We start from the raw sequence: 16,690 nt of genomic DNA on the forward strand, positions 1-16,690 counted from the left end.
TAAAATCAGTTCATTTTGGTTGTTTATTTAGTTTCTTCTCTGAGTGTGAGAGAGAGAGTTCTTAGCTAGTTCATCGGTTTGAACCGGCTTGTTGATTTGGTGGTCAGCCAATCATCTTTGTGTGTCGTTTGGTGGTTAGCCAACACACTACATTCGTTCTTAGGTGGTTAGCCTTAGATCGTGGGTATATCAAGAGCCATTCCGCATCTCTTGACGATCCTTTCAATCCATCTCAGTTCCAGAAGCGCCATTTGCTTCTCGGTTCATATCCAACACCCAGCTAAAGTGATCCTTCCCGATTTTGGTTCTATCATCTTCACTCCAAGATCAGAACCACCACGGTGGGTGTTTGGCCAGAGGTCAGACAAGGCGGCCACTGAAGGAGATGAGGAGAAGACAATTCCGAAACTATTAAACTGAAGGACGACGGACTCCGGCGTTGGCACGGACGCTCACGCGCCGACCAAACGCCGAAACCACCGCAGATCTACTTTCTCTCTCTTTCAACTTTCTCTCGAGAGGCTTCGATGAAACTGAGAGAAGTGTCTTTCTCCCTCTAAAGAGCGGTTGTATACATCTACATCATTTTGGGTAATTATACGGTTTAATTGTTTCTTTCCTGGTTTAACATAACTCTGGTTTATTATGTGAACGCATCTCGATTAGGGCGGTATGGTAAAAATACTAAAAAAACGCGCCGCTCGATACGACGTCGTGGGGAGTGAAACTGCCAAAACTAAACCCTCTTGACGAAATAGAGTCTCTCTATGCCTTAGGCTCTCCAGCCTCCTCGGCATAGGAAGCGTAACATATATAAGAAGAAAGAAAACTTACAGAGAGACAAAGGTTAGGCTTCATCCAGAATTTCAACGCTGCTTCTTAAATAAGGTTGATTATTTTGTTTGATTTGATTTGATTCAGCAGCACAAATCTTTTCATTGTAACACAAGTTAGGGTTTCAGGTACGAGTTTGTGGGATTTTCTCTATCTCAGTTGCACACTATTATTCTTCTTCTTATCAAGATTCTAGTAAATTATGTATATCCCTAAGATTGGGTTGATATGTTTTTTTCCAGTGGAGGGGACACGTAAGTTGAATAAGACGTAAACTAGGTACTCTTATAGAGATTGCTCAAAAAAAAAAAAAGGGTACTCTTATAGAGAACTACTAAAAGCTATCTTTGTGCTTCCTTGATGCGTACGTTTGCGTAAAGCATTGTGATACATGAGCACATAGACCAGAAGTATGATGATGTCTTCTCTCTATTTCTTGATTTCATGAATTTTTCTAGGATTTTCCTTTTTCCTTATTGCCTTTTTCCTAGAGAGTTCTCACTTATAAATAAGGTTTAGGTCTCTGTAGATAAATTTTTACTCTGTTTCAGTTTCGATTATTATACTCAGCGAATACTTGTTAACATATACATTTTCATCAGGTATGGGCTCTGAGGCTGTTTCGAAACCAGTGATGCACAACGATGATGATGATAATAAGCCTTTAGTGTTCAAGAAAAGTGTTGTTATACCATCAACTGTTAAGGATGGAGATTCTGAGGATGATACACCTTTACGTTCCATAATCTCCATTGCGCCAGAACAAAAGATCAACGGAAACAAAGGTTTGGATAGGTCAAGTAGAATCATTAGACATGAAGAGTCAGATGATGATGAAGCTCCAATATCGTCAAGGTTACAAAAGAAGAAGCATGTCAATGAAATTTCAAGTAGTGATGAAAAGAAACATTTGGTTAAGAAGTTGCAGAATGGTTCCAAGCTTGAAAGTGAAAGGCCAAAGGTGTCTGGCAAGAGACTTTTGGAGAAGGACAGCTCTGAAGATCAATCTTCCATGAAAAAGCACAAGGCATCATCTTCAACTGCGAAACAAGATTCTGCGAAAGCAGAAAGTTTAAGTGGAAAGAGGAAGGCTGTGGTATCAACTAATGAAACTGATGATGATGATGATGATGATGATGTTCCCATTTCCAAGAGAATCAAGACAGACTCTTCCTCCAACATTAAAACACCACCCACAAAGCCTACAGTAACAAAACAGAGTTCTACTTCATCAACTAGGAAGCAGAATGTGACAAGAGTAGCTTCTCCTCTGCCCAAGAAAAGGAGCAAAAGATCCAAGAAAAACTCTGATTATGCAAAGTCTTCAAAATCTTTACGTTCTGGAGATGGGAAAAAGAAGTGGACAACCTTGGTGCACAACGGTGTCACTTTTCCACCACCGTATGAACCTCATGGTAGCAAGATCTTATACAAGGGAAAGCCAGTCAATTTATCTCCTGAGCAAGAAGAGGTCATCCATCTCTCCTTTTCCCTCAGTGTCATATATATTCTTAAATATCCTCCAATGGATCAGCTTCATTAATCATTCTGCTGATGATTTGCTACTTTTGTAGGTTGCAACCATGTTTGCTGTGATGAGGGAGACAGACTATTATAACAACCCTTTATTTAGAAAGAATTTCTGGAGTGACTGGAGAAAACTACTTGGAAAGAAACATGTGATACAGACGCTAGATGATTGTGACTTTACCCCAATATATGAGTGGCATTTGGAAAAGAAGCAGGTAACAAGACAAAGAGACTTTCTATTTTTTTTTTTTAGTTTGTACGACTGCATTGATGTTAATTACAGCTATATTTTCTTTCATTTGATAATGTGCAGAAGAATAAAGAGAAAAAAGAGAAAAAACAGGAGCAGGAAGAGAAGTATATGTGGGCTATTATAGACGGTGTCAAAGAGAAAGTAAGTTCATGTAAATGCTCTCCATCTTTTGGGTTAAGGCTTACTTACTGTGATGGTTGTCTCTCTCTCTTTCAGATTGGGAACTATAAGGTTGAACCTCCTGGGTTATTCAGAGGCCGGGGAGAACATCCTAAGGTTCTTTTCTTCATGAATCTTTCATAAATAACATGCATTTTTGGGTTTAGGTGGGCCTTTCATAAACCAGTTTATGACCTGATTTTTTGCAGATGGGAAAGTTTAAGAGGCGTATACATCCTCATGACATCACTCTAAACATAGGGAAAGATGCTCCTATCCCTGAATGCCCCATACCTGGTGAAAGGTGGTATTCTAACTTTAGTCTCTGGAAATGATGTACTCTCTGTGTAATAACAATGTGACTTGGTTTTTCGCAGATGGAAAGAAATAAAGCATGATAACACAGTCTCATGGCTAGCAATGTGGAATGATCCTGTTATCTTAAAAAAGGAAAAGTATGTTGGTCTGTCAGCTAGCAGTTCTCAGAAAGGACAAAGCGACAAGGATAAGTACGAGAATGCCAGGAAGCTTAAGGTATATATGTAGTCCAGATTTATTCTACAGAGACATAACCTATTCTTAGCTACTTAATTTTTTTTTGTTCAGGACCACATAGAAAGTATAAGAGAAGCTTACACCAAGAACTTTACTTCTAAAGATGTTCTAAAGCGTCAGATAGCTGTGGCTACCTATCTCATTGATAAATTGGCACTTAGAGCTGGTACTGATAAGGTAATACGTAAATGATATGCAAGTAATGACTAACTAGTATGCAGAACAACTCTCATTTAAAAAAAAAAAAAACAATTCTCATTATTTGTTCACTTGTTCTGGACAGGATGATGATGAGGCAGACACTGTTGGTTGCTGTACGCTAAAAGTAGACCATGTGGAGTGCATTCATCCAAATCAGTTAAAGGTATTAATTGGATCTTGAAAGTGTTGACGCTAACTTCATATGGCTTGATCTTGACAGACTTTTTTTTTCTTTCTAATGTGTGTTTTAGTTTGACTTCCTTGGTAAAGATTCAATAAGATATGAGAATACTGTTGAAGTTGAGCCTCCTGTTTACAAAGCCATTGGACAGTTCAAAGCTGGTGAGTTATACATGGATTTTAGTTTGTGTTACAACATTTAATTCGTTTCACATGAGTTTTATAAATAAATTGGTTTAACTTTTCTATAATCATCCATCCAGGTAAATCCAATTCAGACGATCTTTTTGATGAGATAGACGCAAACAAACTGAACGCTCATCTTAAGGAGCTTATGCCTGGACTCACAGCTAAAGTATTCCGTACATACAATGCATCCATCACCCTGGATAAAACGGTATGATTGAAACCTTGTTCCTCTCAGTTTTGTTGCTGTTTAATTTCCAAAAGGTCTGAATCTGATTTTTCTATACGTATATATGTTTGGATGCTGTGACAGTTGCGTCGAGAAACCAAAGATGGTGTTGATGTCAACCAGAAAAAAATAGTTTATGATCAAGCCAACAAGGAGGTGAGATTGCCCAAGTTATAGTGGTTTTCTTTAGTTCCTTGAAAGCAAAATAATGATGAGTATATCTTTTTAATTCTTGCAGGTGGCCATAATCTGTAATCACCAGCGTGCTGTTACAAAGTCTCACGGTGCACAAGTCAAGAAACTGAAAGATAAGATAGATGAACTCAAGGTAAAATCTCCTTATACAAGATTCTGAATAACCAATAATATGTTAACTTTAGGAAGTTGTCTTAATCTTCCAATGGATTTTTATAATTTGCATTGTGTTATTTATATTGTCACAGGAGGGTCTAAAACAACTTAAAACCAATCTAAAGAGGGCTAAAAAGGGAGAAGATCCATTAGAGGGTTCAGATGGAAAGAAAACGAGAAACATAACTCCAGAAGCGTAAATATAACAAAACCTTCCTATCACTTATACAAGAGACTTTTAAAACAAGAATATCCATCTGAAATTGTGATGTTAAAATGGCAGGTGGGAGAAGAAGATAACTCAACAGAAGATGAAGGCTGAGAAGATGGAACGGGACATGCAGACAAAGGAGGATTTGAAAACTGTGGCCTTGGGAACGTCTAAAATTAATTACATGGATCCTAGGATCACAGTTGCGTGGTGCAAACGTAATGAAGTACCCATTGAAAAGGTAAAAATAGAAATATTGATGTTACTTGTGGGGGGTAAAGTGAAAAAGAAACGACTGAGTGGTCTAAATAGCGTTAATGTTCTTTAAAAATAAAAAAACTAAATAGCGTTAATGGAAATATGCAGATGTTCACCAAGACTCTCCAGGAGAAATTTACGTGGGCAATGGACGTGGAACCTGACTTCAGATTCTAACATGCAGCATGCAGTAGCCGCAGCTTTGAAAATTTCTGATACTCTACGCTGGTATTCATTACGAATGTTAATTAAATAGTTGAGTAAGAATGTTTTATGTTTCTATATATAACTTAACCAAGAAAATTCTCCATACTAAATGAAAACTCACTAAAGTGATTTTTGCTTAGATGTCAATGGGAGTTTAAAAAAAATTGTTATAATTTGATTGTTTGAAAGATATTTAATATTTAATTATTTTAAGTAGATCTAAAATAAATGGTTAGTCTAAACCTAATTAATATCACTTACCAAATAGTTTAAATGATAATATAAATAATAATTTATGGTAACTGATTATCAAAATTATAGAAAGTGTAATAATGTTTGATTATTTCTTTTATATTACTCAAAATAATTAGTAGAACACAATTTATAGAAATCGATATAATGATTTCATATTCTTATATTAAACATTATATATGTATATAAAAAATTATAATAATTATTAATGTCTTATAATGTCCATATATGTCTTATAAGTCATTTATAAGCAAATATAACATTTATTAAACTATCTATCATGGCTTACAAAATTATTTCATCTTAATTTTAAATTATTTATATAAGTTTATAAAATATTTATAAAAATAAAAATTCTCCTATATATTAAACGAGAAGTCACTTAAGTGATTTTCGCTTACATGTCAATCATTTGTGAAGTCTTAAGAAAATTGTTATGATTTGCTTGGTCGATAAATTTCGATTTTATTTATTTTTGTTTAGATTTAAATAAAAAATAAATCTAGAACCAATTAATATCACTTGCCAAATAATCTAAATTATATTATAAATAATGATTTATGTAACGAATTGTTAAAATTATATAAAGAATAATAATGTTTGATAACTCTCTTTTATATTTATAACTAAATAATATAATGAAAGAAACTTTTTAAAATTTTAAATTATTTTAATTAGATCTAAGATAAAAGATAAGTCTAAAACTAATTACTATCACTTGCCAAATAACCTAAATGATATTACAAATAATAATTAGTGGTGGCTAATTTTCAAAGTTATAGAAAATGTAATAATGTTTGATCAATTCTTTTTATATTTATATACTACATAAAATAATAAATATAAAACAATTTATAGAAATCGGTATAATGATTTCAAATTCATATAAAAATATAGTAGTATCTATAACACTAACTAATTTCTTATAATGTCCATATATGCTTTATAAATAATTAGTTTTTAAAGATTGGACGGATTATATTTAACGGAACATGCGAGAATTTTGATTTAAAAAAAATTCATTTAAATAATATAGTGAATAAGGTAATGTTATGATTGAAAAGAATAATGTTATGATTGAATAGAATTCTAAGATGAATTTTGGTTTATTGATTGTATGTTTTGTATTACTATTTAAAGAGATAAATAAACATTTGGCAAAAATATGTAAAAAGTTAGGAAAACATAAGCAAAAATTTAATAAAAAGAATGAAATGATAATGAAAAAAATAAGAAGATGCCGAAGAAGATGCATAATCTGTATTGGTGAAGTTAATGTGATAATTACATATATAACTTCACAAGCATTTGTTTTTAATAAATATTTATTTGTTATTTTTACATCAAATTTATAGCTATTTCTAATGTTTCAAACTATATGAAAATGTATACATAATAATATTTTCATATAATATTTATATACGCAAATTCGCGGGCAACCACCTAGTAGATTTGTTATTTGTTTGACAAGAAAACATCATCCAATTAACATTAAATGGATTTATGTGAAACATTGAGTGTTAGATTTTGAAAAGCGGAGCACATTCTTATGAAACTAGAAAATGAAAACCATGACAATATGAGCTACATCACTCAGTTTTTGCCTTTGAATTTTCTCATTGTTCCTTCTTTTCTGTGCAACTCATTCAATGAGAATAAATGTAACGGCCCAGTTCCTGGTCAAAAAAATTTCCATAAGAAAATAGGCTTCTCTACGGCCCATTTGGCAAAGACCTAGGTTCCCCTCACCTTGTCCCTATAAAAAGAATTTCAGCCTCTTCTTTTGCCTCATCAAAAATCTGAAACGAAGCTATGCAGAGAATTTCCGGAGGCCGAAAACCCTAGCCGTCGAACTCTCTCTCTTCTGCGCCGTCTCTCTCTCTCTTCTCTCTCTCCTCCGCGCCGTCGCTCTCTCTCTCCTCGCCGTCGCTCTCTCTCTCTCTCTCTCTTCCCCTCCTCGCCGGCGCCGTGTGGTGGTGGTGGTGACCAGATCTCAACCTTCTCTTATCCTTGTTCCAGATCCAGATCTAGGATAAGGTGGAGTGTCTTGAACCCATCTTGTTCCCATGTACTGTATACTCCTTTATGTTGGAGTTAGGTTTGATTAGACCCTGTTTGAGAGCTAGGTTGATAGAACATGTTTATTACTAGGTTGATAGATGAATGGATCATGATGCATAAAAACCCTCATACTGTTAAATGGGACTTAATGAACTGTCTTGGGTTGTTGTGGTGATGATTGATTGGTAATAATTACTTATATGATTGGCTTGTGTAATCCCATAGATTGATTGTGAATGAAAGCTAGGAGGCTAGTAAGAAATGAATGCTAAGGTAATAGATGACTATTGATTGATAATGTTACTGTAAGTAGAACTTGAGTGCGATGTGTAATGTGTGTGACACCGATAACGGGTGACGTCTAGTGAATGAGTTCAAGTACGAGTCTAAGTGTAAAGGAAAGTGAATGAGAATGAGAATGGATAAGTGAAAGTGAATAAGGATGTGAAAGGATAAGTGAATGTATAAGTGAATAGCGTTAAGGTTAAGCATGAGTTTGGGGAATCATATATAGTCTAGAGGTAGTATGTGGGGTAGTAGTTCTACGCTAGGCACCCATATGAGCTGTGGTGGAATCCACAGGAATATGGGGTAGTGGTCTAGCGAGAGCTACCCACGGAGAAAAGAGAAAGACGAGCCAGCCGCGAGAGGCGGGATATAAAAACGTGCATTGTAGAGTTCTTAGTTCATGGTCGGGTATCTGGGTGTTAAAGGTGTCATAAGATTGAGTCGGTCTTGTATGTCGAGTCGGTTAAGTCTATGGTTGGACGTGTGTGGCAATGAGTGAGATCATTGTACTGACTGATCGCTAGGTTGTTAGAAATGTATGGAATTGAATGTTTGGAAATAAATGATGATGATATGAAATGTTAAGATGCATTAACTGATTGTAGTGGCTAGTCAGCCCTAGTTCCCGCCTAGAGTAGTATAGAGTGTCATGCGGGTAGGCTGGTCTAGAGTCACTTTACTGAGTAACTTGTTGATCATCCCTCCCTTTCTATTTTCCTGTACGCAAGACTGTAAGTAGAAGTATATGGATGTGGGTGGGACGGTATTTCAAAGAAGATTATGCGTCCATAACGCCTTTTCGATAATCCCGGTCGGACGCCGGGGGATCGGGCCGTTACAATAAAGATAAAACACAGACATGTATTGTGAAGTGATAAATGATACAATCCAACTTAAGAGATGGTGAGATATGATGCTTATGAACTCCACCGAAACTCTGTTCAGCATGACAACATCTTCTCCACGTTTTTGATCACTGGTCTATTCTATTAAAACATAAATACAAAAGAATATTTGCATAATTTTAACTTTTTAAATGATTTCTTACATATTTTCATTTCTTTTTAAACTTATTCATTAATTTTCTTTTCTAATTAATTCAACTTCATTTATTACAGAATTACAAAACATAACTATTATATCTTTTACATTTTTTTCACTTTTCCAACCTATTTCATTAATTACATTTACCGTAATAATTTGATATAATTTATTTTACTTATTAACCATAATAGTTTTATAGGTTTGAATGAAATTACTCCATTTCATGACGAGAATTTGAACATGATAACAAAGATTTATTTATTTTTTTACATAATTAGTTAGACAAAGATATTTAGAGTACATATCGATTTTTTAGGATTTTAAAATTAAACTCCGTCTGGATATAATAAAATTTCTGGACGGAGTTCGAATCTCTGATTCTTACAATGTCCTACATGTTCGTAGGAACCTAATATTAGATATACTAGATTTTTTAACCGCGCTACGCGCGGATAAGATATTATATGTATTTCTCAATTCTAAAAAAATAATATATAATATCGTATTACATTATTTAAAGAATATAAAATAAGATTACATAACATAAATATATTTTTTAAATTTTCTTTGTTGAAATCATTATGTTGTTTGATTGTTGTATTTGATTCACATATTTGCATAGTTATTTATGATAGATGAATAACTATATTTTTATTATTAGTAAATAGTATATATTTATTATATAATATAAGAAAAATAAAATTATTTACTTTTAAAACAAACTTGTCTCATGTTGGAGACTCGGTTATAAACATAGCATATTCGAATGAAACATTTTTACAATTATCATTCTTCTTAACAGTCAAGCAACAAATCTGAATATCAAAGCAATATCTCATACGATTTCTTTGTGGAATAATTGCTCTGAAGAAATTGAATTTATGCATCAAAAATGACTGAAAATGGATGTGCAGATGTGTTATCTAAGTCAGATTTACAAAATACTATTCATAGTCATATATCATTTATGTCCATCCTATTTTTTTGTCCATCATTTTCTTAAACATCTTGAAATAACTGATGCTAATTAATAATAAACTTTTGGCTGGCAAAAAAATCAAATTTATCTAATTATCGCTTAATTTATCTAACTGATATATATGTATTTCTCAATTCTAACAAAAAAAAAGTATAATATTGTATTACATTATTTAAAGAATATAAAATAAGACTACCTAACATAAATATATTTTTAAAATTTTCTTTGTGGAAATCATTATGTTGTTTGATTGTTGTACTTGATTCACATATTTACATAGATGTTTGTGATAGATGAATAACTATATTTTTATTATCAGTAAATAATATATATTTATTATATAATATAAGAAAAATGAAATTATTTACTTTTTAAACAAAGTTATCTCATGTTGGGGATTCGGTTATAGACATATAATATTCGAAGGAGACATTTTTACAGTTATCAATCTTCTTAACAGTCAAGAAACAAATCTACATATCAAAACAATATCTCATACGATCTCTTTGTGGAATAACTACTCTGAAGAAATTGAATTTAGGCATCAAAAAGGACTGAAAATGATGTGCAGATGTGTTATCTAAGTCAGCTTTACAAAGAACTACTATTCATAGTTCATATATCATTTAAATCCATCATTTCTTAAACATCTTGAAATAACTGATGCTAATTAATAATAAACTTTTGGCTGGGAAAAAAAATCAAATTTGTCTAATTATCGCTTAAATATTTTATTAATATTGTCTAAGAAGCTTTCCATTGATATCATAGTTTAATTTTTATTATTTGTTTTTGTTAATTTTAGAGTTTTTTGTATTTAAGATTTTTTTCCATATTAAGCTTATATTTCTTTCACATAATATATATATGTCATAAAAATTACCATCAAATCAGTTTTACTTATTTATTATTTTGTTTTTAATGAAAATACACTTTTTAAATAATTTAATTAAAAATAAAATTATATATTAATTTGTTGTATTCTAACAATTTGATTAATTTAATTAATTTACTTTGGTGGATAACTTAAAAAGTTTTCATATGAATCGGGGAAAGCAAGCTTATGTTGTTATATTATATTTATTTGTATATATGGAATCTATATATAATGCTAGTGTAATAAAGAAAGAACATTTTTTTTGTAACTTCAAAAAGATACATTATTACAATTTGAAATTAATCAAAATTGAATAAAATGATAATTAAATAAATCTAATTGTTTTTTATCTTGTTTAGTTGAATTCTCATGAAAAAAAAATCGATAGGTTAAACAAATGTTTCAAAATTTGTTGTGTTATTGTTTTGTCTATAAATTACAAAATTTATTGAATTGATATATTTAATTATTGTATCCTTAAATAATATTTTATTAAGACATTAGAGAACTATATATGAGTTGTTTTGTCAAAATTGTACAAAAACCTATGCTTTTTCATATATGTCACGAAAATTTATATGTAACTTACTTTTACAAAATTCTTAACTTTGTCACGAAAACAAAAAATCTATGCTTTTTCATATTTGTCAATGTTCTCACACTTTCAAAGAATATATTAGCTTAGTCACTTACTTATTTTTTTTACAAAACAAAGTATGATTCTTGAAAGTTGAATCCATATTATTGTAAATGTACATAAGAGTTTGTGATTACATATTTAGTAATTCTTGTATATGTGTCCAAGAAAGTTTCAATGGCTTAGTGGTATTTGTCTTATATTTATGTCATAATAACCCGGGTTCGATCCTATCCTTTGCATTGTTTTTTCATTTTTTACGAGAAAATAAATGAGATGACGTGGCAACTTCGGACTCTCTGATTGTACGATTTTTTATGCCTACGTGGACACTTTAAGAGGAGCTTATATCTCCCTTTTTAGTATAGTATAGATAACGGGCCGGGCATGTTTATTAAAATAATAAAAACTAATACTCAAGTGGCGCGACTTAATTATACACGGGCCGGGCCTTATAAGACTAAATTAGCCCAAATGACAGTGTGGGAGTGGGTTCGGAGACTTGATTTCAGGACTTTACGGGCCGAATATACAATTTTAGAAAAGAATTGGGGGTGGTTTTGAATAAAACAAAGAACATTTAGGGAAGGAGAGAGAGAGAAAACACCCCAGCGGAGAGAAGCAGCTCTCCCGGGAAGGAAGATGACCTAACCACACTACTCTCTCTACGAGAAATTTTGGTTGATTATCATCTCAATTATTCAGAGTAACGATCGATTGGAGGAGGTGAAGAGGAAAAGGGGGGTAGAAATGTCAGACCTAGACAAGCAGATAGAGCAGCTGAAACGCTGCGAGCCACTGAGCGAATCGGAGGTGAAGTCTCTTTGCCTCAAAGCCATGGAGATCCTCGTTGAAGAGAGCAACGTTCAGAGAGTCGATGCTCCCGTCACTGTAAGAGACTTACCTTCTTTGCTTTTTTTCTCGATCTAGGATTGAAAGTAGAATTAAATTCTCGTGAATTGATAAATAGGAATGGTTTCGTCAGATCTTTGCCTTTGATAGGTTCCTATGATTTGCTGAAGTTTTGTTTTTTTTATTAGCTATGTGGGGACATACATGGGCAGTTCTATGACATGATGGAGCTTTTCAAAGTTGGGGGTGATTGCCCTAAGACCAACTACTTGTTTCTTGGTGATTTTGTTGATCGTGGTTACTACTCTGTTGAGACCTTTCTTCTTCTGCTCGCTCTCAAGGTAACGGACGGGAGGGTGTTTGTGTTTCATAGTCTCTCTCTCTTGTGTTTCTATCATAGGTTTTAGAATCACCTAAAGTGGGTTCCTTTTGATGTGTTCTCAGGTTAGATATCCGGACCGTATAACTCTCATCAGAGGAAACCACGAGAGCAGGCAAATCACACAGGTGGGTGAATGCACTGTCTCTCATTGTTAGTTTCTTTGGTTTTTTTATATGTGAGTGTTTACACAGTCTGGTTTTAGTAGGTTTATGGATTTTATGATGAGTGTTTGCGTAAATATGGCTCTGTTAATGTCTGGAGATACTGCACCGACATTTTCGACTACATGAGGTACTTACTCACCTCAATCTCTCTTTCAGTTTTTTTTTTTTAACTCTAAACTGATGCGTCTCTTTTTGTTATGTACAATAGTCTTTCAGCTGTTGTTGAGAACAAGATATTCTGTGTTCATGGCGGTCTCTCTCCAGCTATCATTACTCTTGATCAGGTTTGATAGAAACAGCTCTCTATCTATCTACTGATATAATTCACAAGTTTCAACTGACGAACCCATATATACATTTATTTATGGCAGATCAGGACAATTGACCGGAAGCAAGAAGTGCCACATGATGGTGCCATGTGTGACCTCCTATGGTCTGACCCTGAAGATATTGTTGATGGCTGGGGATTGAGTCCTCGTGGTGCTGGATTCCTTTTTGGCGGCAGTGTTGTCTCCTCTTTTAACCACACAAACAACATAGACTACATAGCCCGAGCCCATCAGCTTGTTATGGAGGGTTACAAATGGATGTTCGATAGCCAGATTGTGACAGTCTGGTCAGCCCCAAATTACTGTTACAGGTAAATATATAAGATACTCAGAGTGTGTATCTTCCTTCCTTTTAGCTTGATCTTTTTATTTACTCCTATGTACAATTATGATCCAGGTGCGGTAATGTGGCTTCGATTCTAGAGCTCGATGAGAATCTAAACAAAGAGTTCCGTGTGTTCGAGGCAGCGCAGCAGGTTTGGATCCCCTTTTAGTAAAAAAAAATATGTCTTACTATGAGCAGTTCAGTAAAGTGACAATACTCTAAATGGCAGGACTCGAGAGGGCCTCCCGCTAAAAAACCTGCCCCTGATTACTTCCTATAAGGGGCCGAACTTTGGCAACCCTACTACTACTTCCGAAGTAGAACTGAGGAAGAGAATCACAACTCGTTCAAGAGTCTGTGTCACAGTGCAAGACAGAAGAAGTTTATACGATACAGGCGATATCTATTTAAGTCACACTGGGGTTGTTTGAAAAAAAGAAAACTGTTGTTTCCGGATTTTACTTGTAATGTTAGTTAAAGAGTGTTGTGTGTGATGGTAGTTAAAATGAGTGTGTTTATGTCAAAATTCAAGTTTTGTAATTTCATAAGAAAAGACCTCAATAACAATTTTGAAGCTCACAGTCATTTCAATAGAGAGTTTCACATGAACCGTTTGGACCATTTGACAGGGTCTGGCTGTTGGAATGAGTTCATGCTTGGATTATTGATGTTGATAGGAACTTGCCAAAAACGTATTAGCAGAATCCCAAAATCCTTGAGAAGAGGATGAAGAAGATATGGAAGTAGTATGATGGTATTCTTCCAAATAAAAATTTATTATATCAATAATAATACACTCTCTGGGTATCTACTCAACCTCGCTTAGGATAGGGACAATGAGAGGCTTCATCTGCGCAATGTATACAACTGCCCACCTGCCCCCACAGAAAAAAACGATGAGATAATGAATCAAATCGTATTAGTGGTGTGTGCATCCAACTTCACAAACTTACATCAACCAACAGCAGACGGTGGCTGTAATGACCAAACTAAAATGTAGCCTGTTCCACAAAGAAAGAAACAAAAAAAAAAGACTTGAGAGAGATTTACTCCAACAAGATGAATGGTTATCGAATGTGTGTACAAGCATTCATATTCCAGCAGCACAAGGAGTTAGAATTGTAACAGTAATTGTTTACACTGAAGAAACTATCACAGCAAGTAGCCAGTTCAAATATTAAAAAAAAAGTCAAAAGAAGAAAAGAGATTTAGATTTCGTCTACTAATAATTCTAAAAGCGCAAAGAGATTCAAAAATGATTCGAGGTTATTACTTATGGATCAAGGCGTTACATTGATGGAACAATGAGATTACTTGAATATTGCACGACTGAAACCATTATTGATTTTTCAGTCACCCAGTTTACAAGAGTTTTTATACAAGAAATGATTCTCAATACCAAGTAACAACAATGAAAAATTACATTTGAACTGGAAATAACTGAAAAAGGGTTGATACAAACACAAACACAAACACAACAGCAAAACATACTATTATTATTCAACGTAGAAGCTTTTCTATACCAGCTGCAACTGATCATACTTCTACCTTACAGATTTGGACATAACATAACAAACACATGGACTTTGCTTTAGTCACAATTTACATTCACATCGACGAAGCTCCTCTACCATTTACTTTTAGTAGTAGGCTGTCTTGTCTTCATTGATACCTGCGTATATCTTGGCACAATACTCGAACAAGCTCCCGTCAAAACACCTCCTAATCGCTTCTTTTGACAGAAACCCTTCTTCATCCCTCGCTAGCAAGTACAACAACCCCCACTCTATTTTGCTTGCGAACCTAATTATACACAAACACATACGTACACCCTAAAGATCATTTTTGTAACAAAACTAACTAAAGGTTAATAAAGGAGGGTTCGTGTACGTACCATCCGAAGATGTCCCATGCGTCACGTTGTCCTTGTGTCATCTCCCATAATTCTCCAAGACTCAACTTGTCTGGCAATGTTTTTGCATATTTGCTAAATATCAACTCAAGATTCACCGGCATAAACCTGCGATTTAACATGAGGTGGGTTATATATAGACCAGTGCATCATGGTTTATGACCAATTTTTACAATATATATAGCGGTCATTCACCTCCCTTCATTGTCATATGTTCTTGAGTCGCTTCCATGCTTTGACTTATGTATATTGTGTATGTATATTGGGAAGAACGGCGAAGGAAACCATCCCTGCATTATTATGGACGAGAGTCTAGAGTAGAACAATCAAATCTACACGATATATATATATATATATATATATATGTTGGGAGGAGGATGAGAATTCGTGTTACCGGAAGAGTAGCATAGCTAAGGGCCAAGTTGATTACAGCGGCTGCGATAAGCGATACAATGATATTGAAACCAAGCATTCGCAGTCCTAATCACAAGTTGGAATCAAAACTTTCAAATATATACTAATGAAAACACATGTATGTATATATAAAAAATATAATTTGTATGTACCAGAGTAGGTCTCCCAAGGATAGATAATTCCATTATCATCTAAATCGAAGAAGGCCACATGTTGCTGAAGAACACTAAGTCCATAATTCTTATGGCCTGGGGTTCCATACGGATGCTCTCTGTCGGGTGCTTGCAGTGCTCTTGGCATATCTATATGCAATTAACACCAAATATGTGATATATACATTTGGATGCTATGTATATATAATTTATACAACTTACTATTTAGACCATATTTTCTTAATTACTATCTATACTATCATGCGCATAAAAATATTCTCACATGCATATATTACACATGAGTGTGGAATAATTGTATTTCTTCAAAGTTAGGGGGATATATGATATTTTCATTATTTTTAAACGGGTTTCTTTAAATCCATCCATACAAAATATAAGATAAATGCATGATGTATACGCATGTTGACAACAACTAGGATGCAAAAGAAAGGCGTTATTACAAGGTTTGGGAAGTCTATCATCCATGTCAACACGAGCACGGCGGTGAAAGGTGACCGGAGCGTAGGGAGCCACCGTAGCCATTGCGTCTCTCTCCATTATCTCAGTCGCCGTACTCATCTCTCGCTCTTTCTTGCTCTGTGGACCGAGTGCAATGTGTTCATGATTGCGTTTTTAGAGTAAAAAAAGCATGAGCTAGTAAGATGATGATTGAGGTGCGTGGCGAACATGCACGCACCAACGAACACACCGGCTGACATCTCTTTCCTTGTCGTTAACGCACCTCTCCTCTGTCTTCCTCCTTACACTTGACATGACAATTACGACACGTTTGCTTCCGTGCTTTACCAAATCTTTTTAGTGATAAATTTTAAATCTAACAAAACCATCTACCTGGCCTTTTATATTA

General features: G+C 34.1%; 3 protein-coding genes across 6 annotated transcripts; 2 read left to right on the forward strand and 1 right to left on the reverse strand.

The window, feature by feature from the left end:
- Positions 1 to 730: 730 nt before the first annotated feature.
- LOC103866520 (DNA topoisomerase 1 alpha) lies at positions 731 to 6,636 on the forward strand. 4 transcript variants are annotated; one of them, XM_033277295.1, is made up of 15 exons: positions 1,387 to 2,305; positions 2,409 to 2,579; positions 2,678 to 2,758; positions 2,834 to 2,893; positions 2,986 to 3,080; positions 3,154 to 3,310; positions 3,383 to 3,508; positions 3,615 to 3,695; positions 3,784 to 3,874; positions 3,976 to 4,109; positions 4,212 to 4,283; positions 4,366 to 4,455; positions 4,571 to 4,674; positions 4,762 to 4,930; positions 5,056 to 6,636. In XM_033277295.1, the coding sequence occupies exons 1-15, from the start codon at positions 1,439 to 1,441 to the stop codon at positions 5,122 to 5,124; spliced, it is 2,367 nt and encodes a 788-aa protein (XP_033133186.1). In that variant the 5' UTR covers positions 1,387 to 1,438; the 3' UTR covers positions 5,125 to 6,636. The 4 variants fall into 4 exon arrangements, with proteins under 4 accessions (XP_033133172.1, XP_033133186.1, XP_033133175.1 ...); XM_033277281.1 differs by adding an exon at positions 731 to 846 and having other exon boundaries at positions 1,437 to 2,305; positions 2,678 to 2,893; positions 4,762 to 6,636; XM_033277284.1 differs by having other exon boundaries at positions 2,678 to 2,893.
- Positions 6,637 to 11,862: 5,226 nt separating this feature from the next.
- On the forward strand, positions 11,863 to 13,965 carry LOC103866530 (serine/threonine-protein phosphatase PP-X isozyme 1). Its single transcript, XM_009144477.3, has 8 exons — positions 11,863 to 12,183; positions 12,333 to 12,485; positions 12,589 to 12,651; positions 12,732 to 12,817; positions 12,899 to 12,974; positions 13,062 to 13,330; positions 13,417 to 13,495; positions 13,574 to 13,965. Exons 1-8 carry the CDS (start codon positions 12,043 to 12,045, stop codon positions 13,622 to 13,624), a joined length of 918 nt encoding a protein of 305 aa, XP_009142725.1. The 5' UTR covers positions 11,863 to 12,042; the 3' UTR covers positions 13,625 to 13,965.
- A 798-nt stretch (positions 13,966 to 14,763) lies between these two features.
- Positions 14,764 to 16,452, reverse strand: LOC103866541 (peroxygenase 1). The gene is made up of 6 exons (XM_009144486.3): positions 16,284 to 16,452; positions 15,823 to 15,972; positions 15,651 to 15,736; positions 15,452 to 15,546; positions 15,239 to 15,364; positions 14,764 to 15,147 (listed from the first exon to the last, which is right to left on the reverse strand). Exons 1-6 carry the CDS (start codon positions 16,399 to 16,401, stop codon positions 14,985 to 14,987), a joined length of 738 nt encoding a protein of 245 aa, XP_009142734.1. The 5' UTR covers positions 16,402 to 16,452; the 3' UTR covers positions 14,764 to 14,984.
- Between the last annotated feature and the right edge of the window lie 238 nt (positions 16,453 to 16,690).

Source organism: Brassica rapa, chromosome A01 (assembly GCF_000309985.2).
Source record: "Brassica rapa cultivar Chiifu-401-42 chromosome A01, CAAS_Brap_v3.01, whole genome shotgun sequence".
NCBI lineage: Eukaryota > Viridiplantae > Streptophyta > Magnoliopsida > Brassicales > Brassicaceae > Brassica > Brassica rapa.

Bases quoted from the DNA above. Each gene is read 5' to 3' on its own strand.
- LOC103866541 (XM_009144486.3), bottom strand. From the start codon at position 16,401: ATGAGTACGGCGACTGAGATAATGGAGAGAGACGCAATGGCTACGGTG. The intron at 15,737-15,822 runs GTACATACAAAT...ACTTGTGATTAG, and splicing joins TCCTTGGGAGACCTACTCTG to GACTGCGAATGCTTGGTTTC. The intron at 15,148-15,238 runs GTACGTACACGA...GTGTATAATTAG, and splicing joins GCATGGGACATCTTCGGATG to GTTCGCAAGCAAAATAGAGT.
- LOC103866530 (XM_009144477.3), top strand. From the start codon at position 12,043: ATGTCAGACCTAGACAAGCAGATAGAGCAGCTGAAACGCTGCGAGCCA. The intron at 12,486-12,588 runs GTAACGGACGGG...ATGTGTTCTCAG, and splicing joins TTCTTCTGCTCGCTCTCAAG to GTTAGATATCCGGACCGTAT. The intron at 12,818-12,898 runs GTACTTACTCAC...TATGTACAATAG, and splicing joins GACATTTTCGACTACATGAG to TCTTTCAGCTGTTGTTGAGA.
- LOC103866520 (XM_033277281.1), top strand. From the start codon at position 1,439: ATGGGCTCTGAGGCTGTTTCGAAACCAGTGATGCACAACGATGATGAT. The intron at 3,081-3,153 runs GTGGTATTCTAA...GGTTTTTCGCAG, and splicing joins TGCCCCATACCTGGTGAAAG to ATGGAAAGAAATAAAGCATG. The intron at 3,311-3,382 runs GTATATATGTAG...TTTTTTGTTCAG, and splicing joins AGAATGCCAGGAAGCTTAAG to GACCACATAGAAAGTATAAG.